The sequence below is a fragment of the Astatotilapia calliptera genome, chromosome 17 (assembly GCF_964374335.1).
Source record: "Astatotilapia calliptera chromosome 17, fAstCal68.1, whole genome shotgun sequence".
NCBI classification, from domain to species: domain Eukaryota; kingdom Metazoa; phylum Chordata; class Actinopteri; order Cichliformes; family Cichlidae; genus Astatotilapia; species Astatotilapia calliptera.
The window spans coordinates 13,334,003-13,358,043 of record NC_137438.1 but is presented as its reverse complement, the minus strand read 5'-3'; the positions used below and the strand labels follow the sequence as shown (position 1 = coordinate 13,358,043).

Below are 24,041 nucleotides of genomic sequence, written 5' to 3'. Positions count from 1 at the left end.
GAATGAGCAAAAAACTCAAGTTTTTATTTTAAGATACTGAAAAAAAAAACGTTACAAAAGTGGAAGCACTACTGGGCAAGAAACCAATGAATGAATGAATAAAAGATGACTTTATGAAAATGATGAAAAACAGCAGTTAAGCCAATGCAACCCAACTATAAATCCCTCCCTGTAAACCAAACACACAACATGTCAAATAACTGTAAACCCTATTCTATCATTTTTCAAATGCAAAGCATACAAAGTGATATTTTCATTAATTTTTGAAAAAAAATTTAAATGACATGAACTATATTATTAATCCACACACCTTATTTTAGAAACCATTAATACTTTTGTCCATTAAAAAACAAACAAACAAACATCTTGCAGTTTTTCTGTATAATTTGAACTATAGATTTTTAAGCACATCAACACCAAAGCTTACTCTAAAAATATGCGAACATTTAACAATTCAGACTGCTAAATATAAATTTTCTCCTCACACAGAACACTCATTTTTTCCACAACTTTTTTCCAAAACACTGAAAATAGTTTTGACAAATTCTGATTTGTGTGCAAGAAAAGTACAAACTCTGCTTTTCTTTTATCAATTTAGCTTTTGGTTTGGAAGGAGTTGAAGCTGGAAATACTGTAGCGACTGACTGATGAGGATATGGGAGAGCCTAAGTCTAAACTGTTCCTGCGGGAGCTTCGTCGTGAGCCACTCCGGGAGCCTGTGGTGGATCCTGGGGCAGAGGCAACATTGTATGGACTACTGATGCCTCTCGAAGACACAGACGACGCCTGGAGCATTTTAACGCCAGTGCTTTCCTCTGTCAGGCAGTTATCCAGAGCCTCTTTGTAAGAGATTTTAAGTTTACTTTTGGGGCATGTTAGGTTCTTTGTGTGGTATTTCGTATCTTGGAGCTTCTGGCCTGCTCTCCCATCCAGCCAACCCATTTTCAAGGCATCTTCTATGGTTCTTCTACCACCCATTTCTGGGTCATACAGACCTCCTGTTACAACTTGGAACTCCATGAATCTCTGTCCTGCTTCATATGGCAGCCACATCTCCTTAACTGCCTCAGGAACTGACATTTTTCTCTTCATTTTTACATCTTCAAAGCCAATATAGGCTTTTTGAGCAGGCTTAAGTTTAGTGGCCATGTCTTCAGTTATTATGCCCATACGACATGCCTCTTGGATGCTGACCCTTCTGCCACTTGCAGGATCAACAATTCCTCCAGTGCACGCCTGGGCCTCAAGCAGTCTCTGGGTAGTGATGGAATCCACTAGATCACGATTTAACGCCTCTGTGACAGATATCTTCTCTACGTTGTCTGTGTCAAAAATGGCACCAATAGGTTCTTGTTCACCCACTATTTCAACAGGAGAGGACAGAGTGAAAGATACACTGGACATGTGTTTATGGAAATCAGGTGAATCTTGCGAAACACTGCTGGCGCTTCGCTCTGTGACAGTGGTCGTCTTTGTTGTGGTCATTTTAGCGAGAGTGGGAGATAAGGGTCTTGACACCAGTGAGGATGATCGTGAGGATGATGTCGACAAAGAGGGAACTGAGCCTTCTGATGTTCTTAAATTTGATGATGAAGATGTTTTTGTAGTTGTTGATGATGATGTTACTGAAGATATTCCCAAAGGTGTTCTTGAAGTTGTTGATGATGATGATGATGATTTCACTGAAGATGTGCCCAAGGCAGCTGGTTGTCCAAACGATGAGCTATGTTTGGTCTTTCTGGTGATGATATCAGCGAATTCATTAATGGTGATGGCTCGTGCACGATACTGAGCTACAACTGATTCATCAATTAATCGCTTTTCAAGCAGTTCTGTAATGTCATACTGTCTTCCAGTTTTCTTGTCATTAATAAGAAACTTTACAGAACCATCTGGAGCAGTAATAGTGACCTCTTCCCATTCACACTCTTGGTCGGACAGCTCCAGGAAGGTCTCGTAGTCAATAAGCCCTTTGTCATATGCTTCTCGGACTGTCATCTCTTTATTGGTGTCTGGGTCCACGATCAATACTCTCCTCTTCCTCAGAGTGTTCTTCTGTGTTGACTCTTGACTTTTCTTGTCGATTATAGGCAAAAGCATGAGGCCGGTCTTCTTATCTGGGATACAGCGGTTCTTAAGCTCCGTGTAGGTTAGGTTTTCTTCCGTGTTAGGGTCAAAGAAACCTTTAGTATCAGCATTCTGATCAGAGAGGATCTTAATCATTCCGTCATCCAGGTAGCCTCTTTTGTAGGCTACATTCACATCAATACGATGACTGTGTTCCGGATCAATGATACCACCACTGGCAATTTGGGCCTCTAGTAGACGAATGCCATGGCCTTTCTCCACTAGACCTTTCTCAATGGCCTGAAAGAGAGAGATAGTCTTGTCTGTACCAGGCAGTCTGTAACCAGTCACAGCCCTTTCTGCCGCTAGCAGGTTATCTTTAAACTCTGGCCCAAACAGTCTTCTATTGTAGGCTTCACTAACAGTTAGATAGAGATTGTTCACAGGATCAACTATAAAACCTGAGGCAGCCTGAGCTTCAAGCAGTTCAAGAGTGGTCCCAGATTTCAACAGTCCATCTTTCATTGCCTGATAAATTGTCAGTACTTTATCACTGGCCTGATCATAAACTCCTGCTATGCAGGTGGAACCTCTCAGATAGGAGCGTAGACGCTCTTCAACCTCTTGGCTAGTCAAGCTACCTTGATTCAACTTGTCAATATCAGACCGCTGCAGCAAGTTTGCATCCACTAGATCCACAACAGACACCTGGCCTCTAAGCCCCTGGACAGTTGCTGGCTTTTTAGGTTCAGGGAGAAGCAAAAGACCTGTGCTTGGATCAGCTTTACATTTTTTCTTCAGGGATACATAAGGAGTTCCTTGCTTGGTGTCTGGGTCCAGATAACAGTCAGGACCCTGACTTAAGGCATGGTATAGATCCTGATCTATGAGATTCCTATTTAGTGCAATGTTTTTGGGTAGGAATATACTGAGGTCAGGGTCCAATATACCCCCTACAGACTCTTGAGCTTGAAGCACACGCAGAGCTGTGTCCTTGTCAATTAATCCCTTCTTCATGGCCTGGCCAGCTGACAGAAGTTTGCCAGTAGTAAGGTCTTTGTAGCCTATAGCAGCAGCTTCCGCTGCAAACAATTTTGATTCATCCTCTTTATCCACTACTCCTCTGGCACATGCTTCTTTGACTGTTAGTTTCTGGTTAGTTCTGAGGTCAATGATGTGACCTGTGGCAGCCTGAGCTTCCAGTAGCATGTCAGCACTATCAGATGACAGAATTTTCATTTTCTTTGCCTCTGTAAAGGACATTTTCCTTGAAGGCCCAACTGCCACACCAGCAATGGATCCAGTCCCTTTTAGAAAGACTTTCTTATCCACAGAGACTTCTGGGACTGTTTTCTTTCCCTTCAGTAGTTGGTCAAATGTTGATTTGTCCAGGACCCCACAATCAAGCAACTGCTGTGCTGAGACTGGTTTGCGAACACCATCAAACATTAGTTTGGAAGGGTCCTTCCTCTCAGTGACTGGTAAAAGTATCAGGCCTGTGTGAGGCTCTGATTTGCATCTTCTCTTTAAAGCCCCATAGCTGACATCACGTTCTGTGTCTGGATCAAGGTAACAATCGGGGTTCAGGTTTAATGCACGAAGCAGATCTTGATCCAGAAGATTACGCTTTATAGCTGTGTCTCTAGGTAGAAACACGCTAAGGGCTGGATCTAGAATGCCACCTGCAGATTCCTGGGCTTGCAGCAGACGTAGTCCTGTTTTTTTGTCAATTATTCCCTTCTTCATCGCCTCAAACACTGAAAGAGGCTTGGTTGTGTAAGGGTCTCTGTAGCCAACAGCAGCAGCCTCTGCTGCCAAGAGTTTCTCTCGATCTTTACTGTCCACTACTCCCCTTGCACATGCCTCCTCTACTGTCAACTTCTGATTTGATGTAGGCTCAATAATGTAACCTGTAGCAGCCTGGGCTTCCAGAAGTAAATCTGCACTATCTGGGGGCATGATCATCTGTTTCTTGGCTTCTGCTAAAGAAATCTTCCCTGAAGGCCCAGCTATTACACCAGCAATTGAACCAGTCCCTTTTAGAAAGATCTTTTTATCCACGGAGACCTCAGGGACAGTCTTCTGTCCTTTTACTAGCTGGTTAAATGTTTCCCTGTCAAGAACCCCACAATCAAGCAACTGCTGTGCTGAGATTGGTTTGCGGACACCATCAAACATGAGTTTGGAAGGGTCCTTCCTCTCAGTGACTGGTAAAAGTATCAGGCCTGTGTGAGGCTCTGATTTGCATCTTCTCTTTAAAGCCCCATAGCTGGCATCACGTTCTGTGTCTGGATCAAGGTAACAATCGGGGTTCTGATTTAATGCACGACAGAGTTCCTGATCCACAAGGTTACGCTTTATAGCTGTGTCTCTCGGAAGGAACACGCTAAGGTTTGGATCTAGAATCCCACCTGCAGATTCCTGGGCCTGCAGCAGACGTAGTCCTGTTTTTTTGTCAATTATTCCCTTCTTCATTGCCTCAAACACTGAAAGAGGCTTGGTTGTGTAAGGGTCTCTGTAGCCAACAGCAGCAGCCTCTGCTGCCAAGAGTTTGTCTCGATCACTACTGTCCACCACTCCTCTTGCACATGCCTCTTCTACTGTCAGCTTCTGATTGGATATGGGATCAATGATGTGACCTGTCGCTGCCTGGGCCTCCAGTAGTAAATCTACACTGTCTAAGGGCATGAGCATCTGTTTCTTGGCCTCTGATAAAGACAGTTTCCCTAAAGGTCCAGCCACCACACCAGCAATCACTCCTGTCCCCTTTAGAGAGATCTTCTTGTCTGCAGACACCTCTGGGACAGTCTTCTCCCCCTTCAGTAGTTGGTTAAATGTTGGTTTGTCCAGCACCCCACAATCAAGCAAGTCCTTTGCTGTTACTGGTTTACGTACACCATCAAAGACCAGTTTAGTAGGATCTAGTTTCTCTGAGACTGGCAAAAGTAGCAGACCAGTATGAGGCTCTATCTTGCATCTTTTTTTCAAAGTCTCATAGCTGGCATCATGCTCAGTTTCCGGGTCAATGTAACATTCAGGATCTTGTTTCAGAGCATGACGAAGGTTTTCATCTAAAAGGTTGTGCTTAATAGCTGTGTCTTTAGGCAGGAACACACTGAGATTGGGATCTAGAATTCCTCCCACTGATTCTTGGGCCTGCAGTAGACGCAGTGCAGTCTTATTGTCAATCAATCCTTTCTTCATGGCCTCAAACACTGAGAGAGGCTTGGCAACTTTAGGATCCTTGTAGCCAACAGCAGCGGCCTCAGCTGCCAATAATTTGTCTCTATCTCTTATATCCACTACTCCTCTGGTGCATGCCTCTTCTACAGTCAACTTCTGATTTGTTTGAGGGTCAATTATATGACCAGTTGCAGCCTGCGCTTCCAGTAGCAAATCTGCAGTATCCTCAGGTAGCAACATTTGTCTCTTGGCTTCTGACAAGGACATTTTGCCTTGCTTCCCAGCTACCACCCCAGCAATTGGCCCAGTCCCCTTCAGATTGACATTTTTATCAACAGACACTTCTGGGATGGTTTTCTTCCCCTTTTCTAGATCTTTAAATGTTGGCTTGTCCAGGACACTGCAATCCAGCAGCTGCTTGGCTGTGACAGGTTTTCGAACACCATCAAAAATAAGTTTGGAGGGATCTATCTTCTCAGTGACAGGAAGAAGAAGAAGGCCCGTGTGTGGTTCTACCTTACATCTTCTCTTCATTGACATATAACTTACACCGTCCTCGTTTTCTGGGTCCAGGTAGAGCTCAGGTCTTTGACTCAAAGCACGGCATAAGTTGTCATCAATTAGGCCACGCTCAATGGCTGTGTCTTTGGGAAGGAACACACTGAGTACTGGATCTAGAATGCCCCCCACAGACTCCTGAGCTTGTAAAAGACGCAGTGTTGTGTTTCTGTCAATTAGTCCCATCTTCATGGCCTGAAATACTGAAAGAGGTTTATTTGTCCCAGGTCCATTATATCCTACAGCTGCAGCTTCTGCTGCTAGCAACCTCTCTCTGTCCTTATCATCAATCACACCATGATTACATGCTTCTTCAACTGTCAACTTTTGATTAGTTCTGGGGTCAATGATGTGTCCTGTAGCGGCTTGAGCATCCAGAAGCAAATTGATGGCATCTGCTGGGAGGAGATTTTCATTCTTGGCTTCAGTGAAAGTCAGTTTTGCAAACTGAGGTCCAGAAATGGAGCCTGGACCTTTTAGACCTTCAACTACCACCCCGGCTATTGGGCCTGTACCTTTTAAATTGACTTTTTTGTCAACAGACACTTCAGGGACAGTCCTATGTCCCTTCACCAGCTGGTTACATGTTTGTTTATCCAAAACACCACAATTGAGCAACTGGTCTGCTGTCACTGTCTTACGGACTCCATCAAAAATCAGAGTGGAAGGATCCAAGGTTGGGGGTTCTCTGGCAGTCTTCAGTTCAGTTTCTATGTTCTTTCTGACAATGGTGACCTCATGTAATTCTTTCTGGGTGGCTGACAGTTTAATTTTATATGACTCTTCAAGCTCACGTAACTCTCTCATCAGCCTTTCTATCTCACTTTTCAAAGATTTCTTTTCCCTCTCCGAAATATCCTTGTCTGTCTCATACTGCCTAATCAGGCCATGTTTGCTATCACACTGGTCCTTCCAGTGACTTAAATCCCTCTTCACTCTTTCGTTCTCCTCCTGTAGACGCTGCTTATTGCGATACTCAGATTCTAAGGACAGTTTAATGCGGCTGAGTTCCTCCTCTAGTCTTAAGATGTGGTCTTTGTCCTTTTCTGACAACTGCAATTTCAGCAACAGAGTGTCTCTCTCGGTTACAATTTCATTATACTGGGACTGAAGGGATTGCATGGTGGCTCTTATCTGCAGGAAATAAAGAGAGAGAAAAGAGACGAGAAGTTACTCAACTCAAAAATACTCATATATTAACAGTATAGATGAGGAACCTCATTTATTTCTTTTTCATTTTTTGTATACAATCAGTGGTTATTGAGGACAGTGCACATTCTTGCTCTTTTCAATCTTTCACAGTGCAAGAATTCTTTCTGCGGAAAGAATATTTGGGTGCACAGCTTATTTAGAAACAATAAAAGCATTTTCTCAAAAAAGTTTTTTGTTGTCGTTACAACTCAAACCTTTTTACATTTTTGTAAAAGAAAAACAGCTGGCAATAGTGTTAAAAGTTGAAATATAAAAAGCAAGTCTGTGCCTGTTCTGCCATTTGGTTTGCTATACTAGTGATATAACAAAAAATGGCTAATTCTATTTAACGACCAGAAAGCAAGACTGATTTGCAAAACAGCACAGATACATAAAACCAATAGATGTGGGCCAATCGTGATCACCTGATTTTAGTTTGCAAGAGGAGTTGTCATAAGCATTTTTGGAAACTGTAAATTTCTGAAGTCATGCCAGTGCTGTTTTACAAGATTGCAAAAGGTGTCTTTAAGCCCATTAAGATGTACTAAAAATATAAGAAACAATGATCAGAATCTAGTAGACCAGGAAACCAGCGGCAGTGATGGTGCTGATCATTCTGGGCAAATAAAGTGACCCCAAAAAAGCAAGCGAACTGCACTAACTCTAACCCTTAACTCCCCATCTTTCCACAGTGTGTACAGGGAGACAGTGGAATAGGAAGGCTGTCAGGTAGAGAGGCACAGATTATGTTTGCATGCGAGTTTATACACATGCAAGTTTATTCAAACACATACAGACAGTATGTGTTCAAATCAGAGTTGCATCTACAAGAGGCACTCCAGCATGCAAGGAAAGGGTTTGCTTCAGACTAGCTAGAGCTACAGTTGCTACTTGAATGCTTCAAGTGGTGAAGACTCTGATTTGGAAAGACGAGAACAGTCCAGGACTAAGCACCAAACTTCCATGTACCTCGGTGGCCTGCGTTTGTATTTTCTCAGTCTCCACTTTGAGTTTCTCCCTCTCAGAGGAGAGCTCGGAGACCAGGTTGCGGTAGTCTAAATTACTGCGCTCACTGGCCTGTAGCTGCAGCTCCAGCGCAGTAATCTGCGAGGAGAGCTCATCATCACTTCCCTGTTTGGCCCTCAAGAGTTCATCTTTCTCATGTCGTGTTGTCCTTAGCTCCTCATCCAGTCTCAGCCTCTCTTTGGTCTGAGCTTCTGTCAGCTCCTTCAGCCTTTGAAGCTCAACTGAGTTCGCATTCAGTATCTTGCTTTTCTCCTCTATAGATTTATAAAGACCTTCATTCCTGAGGTTTGCCTCTTTGACTTTGAGCTGCTCCTCAAGCAGCTGCTGCTGAAGGGCTTTCAGGTCAGAGCTCAGCTGTGTGATGTGCTCTGCAGAGGTCTTGTTCTGTCTCAAGCTTTTCTCTAGCTCCTCCTGCAACTGAAGACGCTCTTCTTCAACTCTCTTTTCAGAATTGCTGGCTTGTTCTTGGCTTTGGCGTAGTGCAACGATAGTGCTGCTGTGTTCTGCCAGGGTCATATTGGTCTTCTCTAGCTCTGACTCGATCTGCCTTCTTCTGGCTACTTCTTCTTGGTTAGCTTGCCGCAAATTCTCCACCTGGCTCTCAAGTCCATCTCTTACAGCTTGGAGGTCCTTGATGCGTCCCTGTAAGCTTCTCATATTTTGCTCAACTCTGCTTCGCTCCCTGCTTTCTCTCTCCAGCTCCAATCGCAGTTTCTGAAGCTCCTCCTTGTACTCCCGCCCCTGGGTTACAGCCACTGATGAATTAGTTAGCTTCACTTGCAGCTGGGACAGAGTCTGTTCAAGCACACCCTGACCTTCTTCCGCAGTTTGTCTTCTGCGGGTCTCCTCCTCTAGACTGTGTGTGACATAAGCCAGTCGGTCACTCGTCTCCTGCAGGTCCTTCCTAACCTCAGCCAGCTCTGCTCTATACTGGCTACTTTGCTCGTCTCTCTGCCTCATCAACAGTTCCACCTGACTTTCCAATTCTCTTCTCTTGCGGCCTTCCTCAATGATTACAGCCCGCTGAGTGTGAGCTTCCTCATCTGCTGCCTTCCTTTGTTCCTCAACCTGGCTGATAGATATTCGGAGTCTCCGTAGCTCCTCCTCGAGATTCCTCCTCTCTGCCTCCATCCTGTCATACTGCAGCTGGAGCTCCACTGTATCCTCGTCCCTCTCAGCTGCCAGCCTTTGCATGTCTGCATGGCTGACGTGGATCTGAGATTCGTAGCTGAGCTTTAAGTTATTGATCTCCGTACTGTATTGGCTCCTTACCTTTGATATCTCCTTCTGCAGCTCCATGAACCTTGCTGTCTCGTCAGCAAGCTGTCGCCGGAGCTGTTCAATCTCAAGCTCTTTATTTGACAAAGTCTTCTCCACCTCCACCTTGGACCAACTGACTGTCTCCAGCTCGTTCTGCCTCTTTCTCAGCACTGCTTCATACTCTTCTTGCTGCTGAGTGTAGCGCTCTTCTGCTAGCTTCCTCTTCCTCTTTTCTTCATCCAGCAAGTAGTTGAGACGTTCCACCTGATCTCTGAGGCCTGCCAGCTGGCTCTGTGTGTTATCTAGGTTCTCCTTGGTGGCACTGCACTGCAACGATGCAGTTTGTTTCACCTCCTCCATTGACAGCAACTGTTCTTTTGACTGGTTCAGCTCCCGTTGGTACTGAGCAAGAGCATCTTCCAGTGATTTGTTCTTGGCGTTGCGGTCTCTCATATCGTCTCTCAGAAGGCGAAGTTCTTCTTCTAACAGGTCAATCCTTGTGTTACGAATCTGAAGGAAAGACAAAGAAAAGATGAATACAAATGTGTTTTTAAAAATGATAAATTAAACTTTCATTATTATTTTTTACCCACTTGTGTTGTGGTTAACAAGTATCCAGCATAACATTTGCTTAGCACAACCCTATTAACACCACATTCATATCGTGTTGCCATGAAGAAACATTCCATTCAGTTTGAGGCAAATCCAAAACCCCCAACCAGTTCTGACAGATACCTATGCCTTCCTGTTAAAAGGGATTTTTTCCTCCCACTGTCACCAAATGCTTGTTTATGGGGAGTGGGGGAGGGGGCGAGATGTTGTCATCTCATCGGATCGTTGGGTTTTTCTGTGTTATTGTAGAGTTTCATTTGCCATTATAATTAATTGAATTTAAAAAAACTATAGTTATCTCATGTCTCTTGCGTTTTCCACCAACTTTTCTGTATTTTAGGTCTTATTGAACAAAAAACTGCTTTTTTAAAAATCTTGATCATACTATAGAAGGTTATCCATATGAAACCACACACTTGGCTAACAGGTTATCAATCATAAGACGTGTGGTTGTGAGTTAGTGACAATGAAAAGACTCATCTTGAGACTACAAAACGGTTCTTAAATAACTAATAATCTGTCCATGGAGGTTGCTTGTACTTACAAAGTGAAATTAGTCACAAATGAGGTATGTGGTTTATCTCAACAAAACCTCCCTGTAATTGCTTTGTTCACTAACAGATTACTACAGTCATCCATAGCTACACTGTTATTATCTTAGTTTGCAACCATAACTTACTAACACTAAACTGCACCTTTAGCACAATGTCCAGCTGTGAAAGATATATTTTTCTCTAGATTGATACCATCTGATCTCAGAAGCTAAGTAGCATTGTGCCTGGTTAGTACTTGAATGGGAATACACATTTTTCCTTACCAAATGGTCTGCCTGGGAGTAGGCTACCAGTCTATAGTCCTATGTGAGAAAAAAATTTGCTTTCCATAGGATACTAATATCCAACATAGTGGATAGTAGGTTGCTTATTATGACTAGCTGCAACTTAGTCGCAACATATGTCCTTGGCATTGGTCATATCTAAGTGAACTTTACTCTCTTTATACTGAAACTCATGTATATAGCATCTGTAGTCTGTCAGTTCTTGGACAGTCAGTAACATCGCATTGCATGCAATGTGTGTCTTAATACTCTGTTAGCTGATGGATATTAATACACAGAGTTCATGAGCAAAAGACGCATGTAAATGGGAGCAACACAATGCTGACTGCAGGTGATGTTATTAACAACAATGGTTTGCTGGAAGGTATAAAGGAGTTCCTTTAACTTTAACGTTATATCAAAGATTAGGTGACAGATTTACCCCAAATTCTCATTCATAATCCCTGGGCAGTTTGATGACAAGATGTCATAAACAGAAAGAAAGAAAAAGAAGAAGAAAAAAGAAAGAAAACCATGATTACATCCAACAAGATATTTTTGGATGTTCAGCATTGGAGATCCGTACCTTGAGCTCCTCCATGTTTCTGAGCAAATCTCCTAGGAATCTGTAGTAGTCGTCAGAAAGGGTAAGCAACTCCATATATCGAGTCTGCAGTTGGGTAGCCTGGAACAGAGACAAATTTAATTTTAATTTTAAAAAAACATCAGAAAAATCAACTCTAACCTACAAGAAAAAACATGTCATGTACTAATGGTTTACTACATGTCTAATGTTTTTACTACAGTTGCATTACTTCATGATTGAGATCCACTGACGGCGACTTCAGCATTGTCCTCTTCACTGGGATGTTGAGCAAAGTTTCTAAACCAGAGGTGTAAGCTGCAAGGTCTGTTTCATAGTCCTGTTAAAAATAAAAATGAATAAATAAATAGAGGAAGTTGATCTTTTAATGAATCTGAGGCCAAATGCACTCGATTATTGACCTACTTACCTTGATAGCGTTCACACAGGCTTCATTGTCCTTCAGCACACTATCTACTGTCTCCCTCCTCACCTTGATTTCTGCATTCAGAGCCTAGAGAAACCCACAAAGTACAGATGTCAGGTATCTGATGCCTTCACAGAAAATTATTGGAAGTAGCTCTAATAATAGCAAAAGTTCAGCATATTACCTTCTGGTTGTTAATGAGGTCTTCCAGTGCTTGAACATTTTCTATTTTGGTGGCCTGTAGAGCCACCTGTTTTCTGCGAGTGGCTTCAATCCATTCAAGAATGGAAGTGCTGGTTTGCTTGTAGTGTTGCAGCTGAGGCAGATATGATCGAAGGTCCTGCATTCTGAGCAAGTGGAAGAGACGACCAGCATAAGTGAGTTATGTCACTTTTACTCAAACGCTGTCATGCCAAGTTTACAGATTAATATTGTTTTTTTATTACATTTAAAATACCGAAGCAACAAATGTTTTGTGCTTTGCTCGATCATTTTCTGCCAATCACAAATTGACATATGTGTATGTGAATAAGATGTTTTAAAAATAGATTCACATGTGTACAAGCAGCCTCATATACATATGGTTGAATATGGAATGAGTTATTTACTGCATGACTGTAAAGTCTTCAATTTCACATTAACAGTCAGTTATTATTAAAAACTGACAGAGCAGCATACCTCGTATCGAGCTGTAATTGGATTCGTCTCCAGCGGTCTGACAGCATGTTCACATCTTCTGTGTATTTTGTTAGCATCAGGTCACACCTGTGGGAGGATCCGCCCACCTGGCCGTTCCAGTGGCTCGCCTTGGACAACTCTGCCTCCATAGCATTTAGAATACCTTTCTTCTGATCCAGCTCTGCTTTGATGTTCTGCACATCGACACACGACACAACATCAATCATACGACTGCATCCACCGTATAATAAAAATCAGCCTGATAAGTGGAATTAAAGCATATGTCACAGCACAAAGGATATAAGAAAAATAGGGCAGTATTCACAAATGATTTGTCTGCTATTATCAAAGAGTAGGAAAACACCATTATCTTGCAAAAATACCTTCAGAGTTGACATATATTCCTCCACTTCCTCAGGAGACAGAGAAGTGGTCTCCTTTTCTGTCATTCTTGCTTCATAAACTTTCACAATGTCCTCGGCTCGTGCCACACTCTCCAGCATGTCCCTTAGAGCTCGTAGCCTAAAACAAGCATATGGAATAATCAAATATGCAAATATGCAAGGCATATGTGTGTTTGTCATAATGTAGATTATCTGTATGTAAAAGTATATTTTTTTGCAGATAATAATTGATCTTACAGTGCACAGTTATTAACTGTGCTTTTAAATTAATCAGAAGAACACACTAAGCTTTACGCCATCGTTTTGAGGTTTTGCCTTGTGTTATGTACCGCTGAACATAAGCTGATGAGCTGCTCTCCAGGCTGCCCAGTCTTTGGTTAATCACTCCAATCTCGCTGCGGAGGAACTGAGCTTTGTCTGAATCATTCACGCTTTCCAGCTCGTTTAGAATGCGCTCCTTCAAAAGTAAGTACTCAGCACGCATCGAGTCCACATCACGCTGCACAGTCTGAAAGATGCACATATATGTGTCGCGATAAATACAGGGTCGTTTTTGTTTTCATTCTACATGCATTTCTGTTATTCTTATATTTTATGCTTTCACCTCTAACTGAGAGATCTTGAGGCTACAGTCCTGCACGCCGTTGTCTCCGAAGCAGACATGGATGTGCTGACTCAGCATGTCTTCAGCGGCCTCCAGCCTCAATCTGAGCGAGTGCAGCTCTAATAAGCTGTGAGATGATGATGATGATGATGTGGATACCTTCCTCTTTCCTGCGTCCGTCTTGGTCACTTTTATCACTTCCTTCTTCACCACCTCTTTCTTTGCCTCCGCTTTCTTCTCGGCCTGTCTTCTGAGCTCTGCTCTCCGTCTTTCTTCTTCAAGCCTCCTGGCCTCCTCTTGGCGCATCCTGGCCTCTTCTTCAAGCCTCCAGGCCTCTTCTTGGCGCATCCTGGCCTCTTCTTCAAGCCTCCTTGCGTCTTCTGCAGCAGCAGCTTGTACTTGCTGCTGCTGTAATATAATCAGCTGGTGTTGTTGCCCAGATGTTTGCTGTAATTGTTCCTGCTGGACAACTGTGGACAAAACGATTTTTAAAAAATAGATAAAAGTCTTTTCAAAAGTTCCCTAGATTCACTTATTCAATTCAATTATTCCATTATGAAGCACACAGACTCAAATGCATACTGTATACTGTACTTTACTGTAATATACTGAAATACGTACTAAAAATATTGAATTTGAGCAATGTTTATATACACAAGTCTAAGAGACATCCGGCTAAAAAAACAAAAGCCAAGAAGTGCAAGAATAAACATATGGAGCTGAAAATGAGCGCAAGAGGTCCATCTGATATATGAGACTGAATAGAAATGTACAGAATAAACAGAACGTGTACTTGCGAGGTGATCATTACTACAAACACTTACTGTAAGTAGGTATCTGCACCACTAGCTGTTCATAGTGGGTCTGGGCATCATTGACCTGGTTCTCTATGCTCCTCTTGTCCTCATCAGCAAACATCTGGGAATTTACACTGTTCACTATAAACTCATCATAGTGAGTCTCCATGCTCTTGATCATTTTCCGGTACTCCTCTGGGCGCATCTTGGCCAACTGAACAGACACAGAAACATTAAGTTTAATTTGGACCCAAACAGATCTTTTCACCGAGAAGGAGAGGTCAGAGGTCAAATGTGACATGCTATTTTAAATCTTTGGTACCTTCTTTATGTTGACGATACTCACCACACTTGTAAGAAACATAGTTTCTAAGTTCTAAGGCTATGTTTATAAATTAATTTTCCACCAATAAATCATCAAGTGTTATAAGAATAACAGTGCAGTAAAATGATTGTGTGTGTTTTTTTAACACAAAGTACAAAGTGGAGCAGTGAAAAGTTGCAAAAGGGACTTTGGTTTGAAGCAGCGGGTTTCGAGAGATGCTTAAATGTCTGTTTGAATGCCACAGAGTTATGCAGCACTCCAAAGTGTGCAACTATGGGAGCTGTTTCCCAGCATCTGGAGGTGGCTCAGAATGAGAGACGTTTACACACTTTTTAAGCCCATATTAAATGGAAGACTACAGCTGTTGGCTTAGAACAAACTGTAAAAGCAAAAACCCACCTTTAAAACCAAATAATTAAACGTTAATTAACACCATGTCACAACTTTTATTATGACCATTTGTTTTCTCCTTTGATACTTTGCAAGAGAGCAAAAGTTTGACTTTGACGTATGACTAAATATTTTTTTTACAGACAGCAGAGGCTGACTTCCAACACCTCGTCGGTCCTTACCATGGAGATGGTGAGGGAGTTGATGCGTTGGATATCCATGACGCAGTACTGCCAGGAGATGAGACTCTTGACGTTGATATAAAGCTGGCTCCAGATTGACAGGATTGCTTCGTAGTACTGCTCGTTTCTTTGCACGACACAGAGGTGAAATTTAAAGGTTTCAGGATTATCTTTCCAGCCAGAGCAAGAGTTATACAATCACCTTTAACAGTAAATGTCCAAATCAAAGCATTTTTTGTTTCTTACTTGTTGGCGAGACTGATGCTGATTGGATTAGGTGGCGGTACAATCAGGCACACAGAGGGCACCAACATATCCAGACCCCCCGGGCCAGTCACCAGCCACTTACTGCGCTGGTTGTTGTCCTTTAGGATAGCCTCATTGCCCTTAAGGATCACCTTCTGTGAGCCCAAAGGTCACATAAAACACATAAAACACATGAAACACAAGTTAGAATAAAAGAAAGAGAGAATGTCGGTGCAACGTAAAGTAAAAAATAAAAATACCAATATGTGTTTAACTTTGACATCTGAAAACTGACCTGGTCCTGCTTGAAGTCGCACAGAGCCTTGACAATGACGCCGCTGGTGTTCTTCTCTTCAGGGTTTCTGGGTTTCAGTCTCACGATCTCCTTGGACTTGCTGACCAGGTGTTTAACCTGCCTCCTATTTTCCACAATCTTCTCCTTTTCCCTCTGAAGACAAAAAAGGTTTCAGTCAACCTGCCACTGTTTAGCCATTAACAACTGCTTTACTTTTCTAATTCGCCAACATTTTTGTCTCTCTGTAAATAATGAAGTCGCACAGAATGGCCTGTCCTGTATGAAACATATGACCTGCAATCCAGAACTGGTTTGGTTTTTTTTGAGAGTTCTGTTTCCATTTTTGTAACTAATGCCATAACTACTAGGCATGCAGTCTGCCTTTACAGTACAAATAATGTTTCTTTTAAAAGAATGGGCTGAATTTGAGCATGTCTGTAACAAGATGCCAACAACCAAAATAGTACTTTCTATTGTTTGGCAAAAGTTTGAGGGCTAAGATGCATGTTTCTCCTGGACTGTAAAAACTGGGGTTCTGGTCCAGAATGAGTAAAAGAAACATTTGGTCATTCGAAGGTATTATCCAATGGTATTGGAGTTGCTTCACTATTAGGTGGTACACTCAAAACTAATTTGTCCAAAATCCTGCCCATTTTTTAATTATGTGTAAATGTTCCATGTGATTTTATAACATAAGTACAATAAGTAAAACGTTAAATTCAAAGAAAACTTTTTTTACATTCAGTTTATTCCGAGCAACCTCTCCTGATGAATTATGGAGATGCTGGTAATGGTGTTGTGGTTCTTTTTTGGGGGTTTTGTTTTGGTTTGTTTGTTTTTCCATAACTCGTGTATCTGCAAATATACACATTCTGTATTTTTCATATGTAAGAAACTATACTGTGGTGGGGCTTGCTAATTTCTTGTTTTTGATTTATGTATGTTTTGTTTTGTTTTGTTTTGTTTTGTTTTACTTCATATGTTTCATATGTTGTTTGTTATTTAAGACAAAAAAAAATTAAATGAATGAGAGGTAAAACTTGAGGGGGTAGGGACAAATAAGTAAATACTTCAGCCTACTCCTTTTCAAACAAATAATGGAATGATATTTTGTAATGATTGTGAATGTTTGAAATGTTTGAAATAAAAATGAACTGAACTGAATTATCTGGCTAAATAATCCACTGACTTTATATATTTCAGGATTTGTGTTGTTGTTTACTGTAGTGCCTGAGACATGAAATTTTCAAAAGCTCATCCTACATCAAAGATCTACTGTATGTTCAGTCTAATCAGTTTTATCTCGCTATGCTAAACGGCTAAACACACGCGATCAAGCTCCTGATGCCCAGCTGATGAGTTACTGCTGTAATGACGCTGTCGTACCTCCAGGTTTCTGAGGAGCTCCTGCAGGGTCTCCAGAGAAGTGTTCTTGTCGCAGATGAAATTCTTACGAACCGTCTCGTGTTCCTTCTGCAGAGCACTGTACGTCTCGTTGGCCTCCTTGAAAAACTAAATGCACACGTGTGTAAGCATATGTGATGTGAGTTTCAGGAGAAAACACGCACAATTTGTGAAATACTGAGTGAAATCTAGCATGAAGTTAATTGTAGTTTCCCAGTCTCATTATGATAAGTAAACAAGCAATTTTTATGTGTACATAACAACTGAAAAGCTGAAAGCGAATCAAAATGCTAATGTAGCAACAAGAAATCAGAGGTGTCATGGTGCATCTTTTACATGCACTCTTATTCACAGTGTCCGTCAGTGTGACTGACTCCTGCAGGTTCATGTTTATTAGAGTAGCTTTAAGTTACCTGGCTGTACGCTAAATTCTCCTTCAGGTGAGTGTCGATGCATTTTGTTATTTGAAGGAGCCAGCTCCACTGAGTCTGCAGGGTGTCACTATAAGCCTGAAGAGAATGCACAAGCACACAAACACTGGAAAAAAAAGCCAAGCTTTTACTTGCAGGTTTATAACTAGTTGTTTTTGGACTGAGATTTCTACTTCTGATCGCTCCAGACCTCGATCTTGTCCGATGCAGGGTGGTCATTCTTCAGGAGGTTGTCCACTTTGGCCTTCAGCCTATTCAGATCCTTTTCTTTTACTTCCAGGGCACTCATCAGTTTCTGTTATATAAGAAGAGGTGGATAATCACAGGGACACAGGAAAAACATCAGGATGCAGCAAGAGGGAAGTTCTGTGGCTTCGCTGTAAGTGGATGACTAATCGCAGCTGCCAAAATCCAATCTACCACAGATGATTGCTCCCTTATGAGATGCAGATTACTACATAAAAGACATCAGCGCCATTTAGGCTCAAGGAATTGCCAAGAATGTTTATTGCCTAAAATGAAGCTCGTAAAATTGGAAATTAAAAAGTGGATTTTTTGCAGCATCTACTGAATCCAGCTCTATATTTGTTCCCTTGTGATCCGATGTTTGACTAACCGAGTAGCTCTCCTGCTTTCTGGGGATATACTGGTCGATGTTCTTGTCTCCCCAGTCAAACATCAGTTCCTCTTCCTCCTTCTCATTCACCCACATGATCTCTTTGGATATTTCCTGAATGATCTGCTGGAACTCTCGCAGCTGCTGGGTCCGATCATGGGACTTTTTCTAGCAGGGTTAAACAGGGTTAAAGTGAATCAATTTAATACAAATCTCTAGCGATTAACAGGGAAATACACTACACAGAGATAATATTTAGTTTCTTCACCTGGAGATTGTCCCATTCCTGATCCAGAGCCTTAAGATTGGCTTTGTCTCCTGTCTTCATCTGGGGGAAGAGAATGAGTCAAATTATGTGTTTCAAAATAAAGTGATGTGTCAATATTTGCAAATGCTAATAATCAAAACAGATACTAATAATAACAAATCGCTATCTGACCAATAGCGGATCATTTTTATTTGTTTAGGTTATTTATCTCTTTACCCTGTGATCTTCTTTAACACTGGTTTAGTTTTGTGACTTTAAATATCCCAAACAATAGATCAACGGCGCTTCTGTTTGAAGCAACAGTGAATCTCAGCATCGTCTCATCATCACAGCATTGATACTGAACCTGCTGACTGAACCCACCAGGTCATCTCTGGCTCGATCGAACTCGACGCTCCTCTGGATGGAGCTGTGAAACCTCTGGTGGCTCATGAGCTGCTGCTCGATGGCTGCAGGATCGTCTCCCCATGAAGCTGTTTCAATCAGACGCTGCACGGAGTAGATCGAGTTTTAGAGAAGACTTCAGACACAGGCACTTCATGTCACCAGCAGGTGGCGGCAGAGATACAAGTTAAACCAGCAATTTGCTGGTAAATTCATGCACCACTTGGGGTCAAAGATCAGCAATCCACTCAGAAAGAAATGATTTAGCACTGAGTGTAAAACAATAGCTCCTTTTAGCTTCTATTTGTACTTAACCACAATGAGCACATGATCCCTTAATACTGTGTCTACACCAACATAGCAGAGCATTCTTCTCTATGCTCTGTGTTAAATGCTGTGAATGTTGTGTTATCATAGCGATCATGGTTCAGCGAGATCTGTCATTTGGTTTACCGACACCTTTTATTACACTGTCATAAAGTGACACGGCACTTAACCATCTAGTTAGTGGGCATTAATGTCACTTTTGTTGTTGAAGAAGTAGGTCTTTCTTTCACTTTAGGTTTATTTCACAAAGATTTCTTTTGTGTAAAGGCTCTGTTTCTCCAGTTAAACATAAAAAATACTTTTTCTTGAACTGTTTAACAATTTTAATTATTTTAATGTAGTTGTTCACATTTTTAGTGTGTTTAAAGAACTATAATATATTAAATATACTGTGGAGCATTTTAACTTCTGTTGTGTTTAAATGTGCTATGATATGAAATGAGCTGATTATCTGTTGTGTGTAACAAACGTCTCTGACTTACTAATGTGACAAATTACATCAACTTCTCTTAATCTGAAAAAATGAAGGCTGGTGTTAACCGAAATCAGGTGATCAAAATGCAACAATTTTAGGGTATTTAAGACTGAAATAAATGCGCAAAAAACCCTGTCAAAAATGTAAAAGAAAAAAACAAGCCTCCAACAAATCTTTTGAAATGTAAATGTTGCCTAAATTTCACCGAATATTGATTTTTAGTAGATTTCTTAGCTAATAAGTATATTCTTCTCGACTCCCCCAAGTTCGGGTGCTTGACCACCATCTACTGCAGGTAATGCACAGTTTAATGCACACTGTAGTAATGCCCCTCAAGCTTTACCAAGACACCTTAACCCAGGATTCCTTAAAGGGCTCATGAATGTCAGAAGACTGATCTTCAAAAGCAGCTGCAGGTGCACGTTAGGTATTAAGTTGGGTGTGTCTATACACGCCTTTTGCTGTGCAATCCAGCCCATAGCATCATGATAGCTCCTTCCGGGTTCCTCCCAGCCAACGGAGCCCCCCTTGGTGCTCTTCCTTCTCTGCGTGGTGCCTGAGATGGCCATGTGGACCCCCTTCAGCTGGCTATTGTACATCTCCACACTATGGATTAGAAAACAGAAAAAGATGAGACTTGGAATGAACAGCATATGCTATACAAAGAATATATTTTTATAAAAATTCATGAAATCTCTGTTTGTCCATCCATCTGTCCGGTCAACAAACATTCATCCCATCTGCTTTAAAAATGGGAGATTAATTACTGACTGCCTGAGGAAATTTGGACTAAGTTTAAAGCTTGAGATACATTCACTATCCTTTTGAACAGCAACTGAATTACTTAATTACCTGCATGTGACGCATTCAAGAGACAGTTACATTTCAGTGTCAAAATCATGGGTAACACTGACCTCGGATGGGCACTGTTCTAGTAAAAGAAAACTGAGATGATTAAGACAGAGAGAGAAATCTGGCCTTCCTTACCTTCTCATTACGTTCTCATTAGGCTGTCCCATCTGCCTCAGGTCGGCCCCGCAGCTCTTCAGATTTTGAATGGCCTCTTTGGCCATCCCCATGAAGTACTCGGCCTCACTCGGGTTTCCACCCTGCAATACACAGACACAAGGAGGTGTACAAATCCAGAAAACTGAATGGGCACATTTGGAGTATAGATGTCTTTTGTCCTTGTTGTGCTTTAGATTGAATTATTTCCATTTAGAAGTGCCAAAAAATGTCAAAACTTCAGAAAAACAACTTTTACAACCCACGGAAGAAGATGATTTATGACAAGGACAAAGCGGTTGTGATAGTCTGCCGATATAAGTAGTCAACAAGACAATAAATCACACGCCCACAAATTTTAAGGTGAGTTTTGCACTTGCGATGAACTTCACAGTAACATAAATAATTCATGATAGGTTGCTTAACAGCTAAACTAAGGAAGGGTGTAAATTTAAAGTGGACTGACAGTTGCAATACTGCTCAAGGGGCCAGTTCTAAAAATCACATCCAACAGGGAGTTAAACAAAAATGAAACATTATCTATCTGGTGTCTCTCACAGATTCTGACCGTACACCAAAAGCCTACACATCCAGCTACTCCAATTACAGCCGCACAACATTTCTGTCATTCTTTCTGTTTCTTTTTGCCTCAGAGGACAGGCTACAACACTACACTCTTCATGTGAAATAAAAACCCTCCTGACTGGGCTAACTGACTTTTATCTGCACTTCTAGCAGTAAAAGCACAATAAGTAACACAAATAAGAAAAGAAAACACAACTCACAGCTTGAATGTAGTACTCGGCTTTCTGCAGGTACTCGTTGCACTGGCTCTGCAGGATAGCGGCCTTCTGGTTGATAGAAGTAAGTGTAGAGCCACTGTGGAGGGCAGCGAAGTAAACTCATTAACATTAAGATCTTCAGCTTTAACTATTACCAAAATATTCCCAGTTACCGCAGCGGTTCCCAGTTTTTTTCACCGTGTGTTCCCCTAAAACAAAGCAGTGTCTCCTTTTGCATATATCATCATAATCCACAAACTGAAAAGATATGGTCATGGTTATGGCTAGATTTTTCAAATACATTAGCTAAAAAAATACACTGCAACGGATTACATCAGTACGGGCTCAACAGCTGGTATGTATAGTCAACATTCATACACAATGTGCCAAAGAAACTCTTTTCACTGCTATTATAAACATTACAATTTTCTTTTAATATTGTTTTAGGTTTAATTTGATAGGAAAGCACTGCAGGCACGCAGGAAAGTGAGGGGAAAAGTCTGGAGCAGACTTGAACACAGATCTTTAGTGGGGCCTTTGGTATATGGGCTCAAACACACGAGCTGTGGCAGCAGCCACAAATCTAAAAATTTAGAAAAATAAGTGTTGTTATGATAGAGATCTCTCTGTTTCCTAGAAACAAGGAGATATAGAGACAGAAAAAAGCTATCACCCCAGATAACCAGCTATCACTGCTGCTTATAGTACGTGTTTTCAATTCTGAGGTACTAAACTATTTATGCTGGCTGTATATGAGCAAAATGTTTTGTACAGTCTGAGCTGAAACTCAGATAAGCATCCAAATTTCTACAAAATACACTTTTCCTGAAACCTGCTCTGGTTTTCACAGACACACATACAAACTACAATGTTGACCTCATTCTAAAATATGCATAGAGACCCACTCTATGTATCTCTATTATCAATTTTATTGACCAGTTTTGATATACTTGTGTTATCACACATATCATAACTATTGCCCTAAAAATCTAAGCTGACATTGGCTTATTTAACTAGCTATGAATGAGGGCACTGTTTCCAAATAACACCTGTAATATCTCTGTCATCTCTACACTTGTATTTCTTGTTTTACTTACCATCCAGAAAAAAGTGCTACCAGCTATAATAAACAATGTAATAAATGTACTTATATTTGCCATAAGCTGCCCCAGGCACTTTTCCCTTAATCACAGAGCTTACATGAGTACCTTATCTCAAACATCACTCCCTGATATAAAACTATCAAAGCCATAAACGAAGTTGCTCTGACTCACAACTTATGTTTGCGAATTAAATAAATCTGCCCGTTCCTCAAAGTGCGGGGTCAGAAACACAATCCTTGTGCTGCTGATAGAGTCGCATGTGTTAAAGCGACACGCGTGTCCGTGGGTCTGTGAAGCAGCAGAGGGAGGCGGCAATTTAACGCGGACTGTAAATCTCGTTTCTCCCCGGGGAGGTTTGCTCCTGTGCAGAGCAGAAGCTGAGGAACAATTGAAAAGACGTGCCAAAGACAACAGCTGTATGTCAGCATCACGACGTGTATCACTGCGCGTTATCAGTGCGTATGATCAGTTATGTCACTGACGTGACTCTGCAAACCAATCTGAGTTAAACATCACTTTATTTTGTTTTATACACAATTACCACCAGCTTTACTTCAGTGTTACAAAACAAGTGGAAATGCTGTTACTTTGCAGAACAAGAACATTTCCCTGTAATTATACTCTTGCGGGCTGATGTGCATTGAATTGCTTTGTTCGCTTTTTTAAAGGCCAGTGAGTATCGGGTGTTTTTAGTGTTTGCAGGGCCCAAAAAAACAACACAGGCTGTCACGGTTAATAATCTATCGTGCGCTGCAGTTCACACATTGGCCACAGGTGCAAAAAGAAACGCAAAACTTGTGGAAGATAGAGTTTAAATTCATACCCCATTCCGCTGATCGCGCCCCCGCCGGCGCCGCTCATCGCCCCCCCTCCCATGCTGGCCCCACGCCACGTCATTCCTCTCGTGGTTCCGGCTCTCATGCTGCTCGCCATTCCGCTAGCCATCCCACCTCCCTTCACGGACTTTGAATAGGTGAAGGTTTTGTGTCCGTCGTGTCCGTACTGGTCGTATCCGTTACCCCCTCCGTGGAAGCCGTCGCTCCGTGCGTACTGGTAGGTGGATTCTCCAGTCAACTCTCCCCTGGAGTTGGCCCTGCGGAGCATGTTCAGGGCCTGCTGAGACCCGTACGCTGACATGGTGACCAGAGAACTGCAGCCTCGGCGGCTCCACAGAAGTTACTGGACGAAACTAAGTGGACGGAAACAACCTGACAGGTTGCCGCCCTCTCTCTCTCTCTCTCTCTCTCTCCACTCTGTCCGCCCTGGTCCCTCCGGTGCAGACTGCAAACCGAGAGCAGGACGGGACCGCTTTTGGAGCCTTGTGACCACACCTCTCTGTCTGTCAGCCAAAAACTTTTTTCTTTCTCTATCTCTCTTTCTGCCACTCCCCTGTCTACTCAGCTGGAGACAGTGTGTGTGTGTGTGTGTGTGTGTGTGTGTGTGTGTGTGTGTGTGTGTGTGTGTGTGTGTGTGTGTGTGTGTGTGTGACCCTAAGGTCCACAGGTTTGAACACCTCCCAAATGCAGGACGTTTTGAAACATTATGACATTTTTATTTTTGCTTCAATAAAGACAGCTCGTTTTTGGAAAGCATGGCTATGT

At 41.9% G+C, this 24,041-nt stretch overlaps 1 protein-coding gene across 2 annotated transcripts; it reads right to left on the bottom strand.

Annotated features, from left to right (window-relative positions):
- Positions 1–3: 3 nt before the first annotated feature.
- dspb (desmoplakin b) lies at positions 4–23,785 on the bottom strand. 2 transcript variants are annotated; one of them, XM_080291677.1, is made up of 24 exons: positions 23,264–23,785; positions 21,341–21,434; positions 20,538–20,659; positions 20,006–20,156; positions 18,728–18,853; positions 18,365–18,424; positions 18,097–18,264; positions 17,671–17,775; positions 17,463–17,558; positions 17,032–17,157; positions 15,646–15,798; positions 15,351–15,505; positions 15,105–15,231; positions 14,235–14,421; positions 13,411–13,880; positions 13,136–13,314; positions 12,786–12,924; positions 12,403–12,596; positions 11,909–12,071; positions 11,728–11,811; positions 11,530–11,637; positions 11,301–11,399; positions 7,969–9,795; positions 4–6,942 (listed from the first exon to the last, which is right to left on the bottom strand). In XM_080291677.1, the coding sequence occupies exons 1-24, from the start codon at positions 23,575–23,577 to the stop codon at positions 595–597; spliced, it is 11,595 nt and encodes a 3,864-aa protein (XP_080147803.1). In that variant the 5' UTR covers positions 23,578–23,785; the 3' UTR covers positions 4–594. The 2 variants fall into 2 exon arrangements, with proteins under 2 accessions (XP_080147803.1, XP_080147804.1); XM_080291678.1 differs by having other exon boundaries at positions 9,298–9,795.
- Between the last annotated feature and the right edge of the window lie 256 nt (positions 23,786–24,041).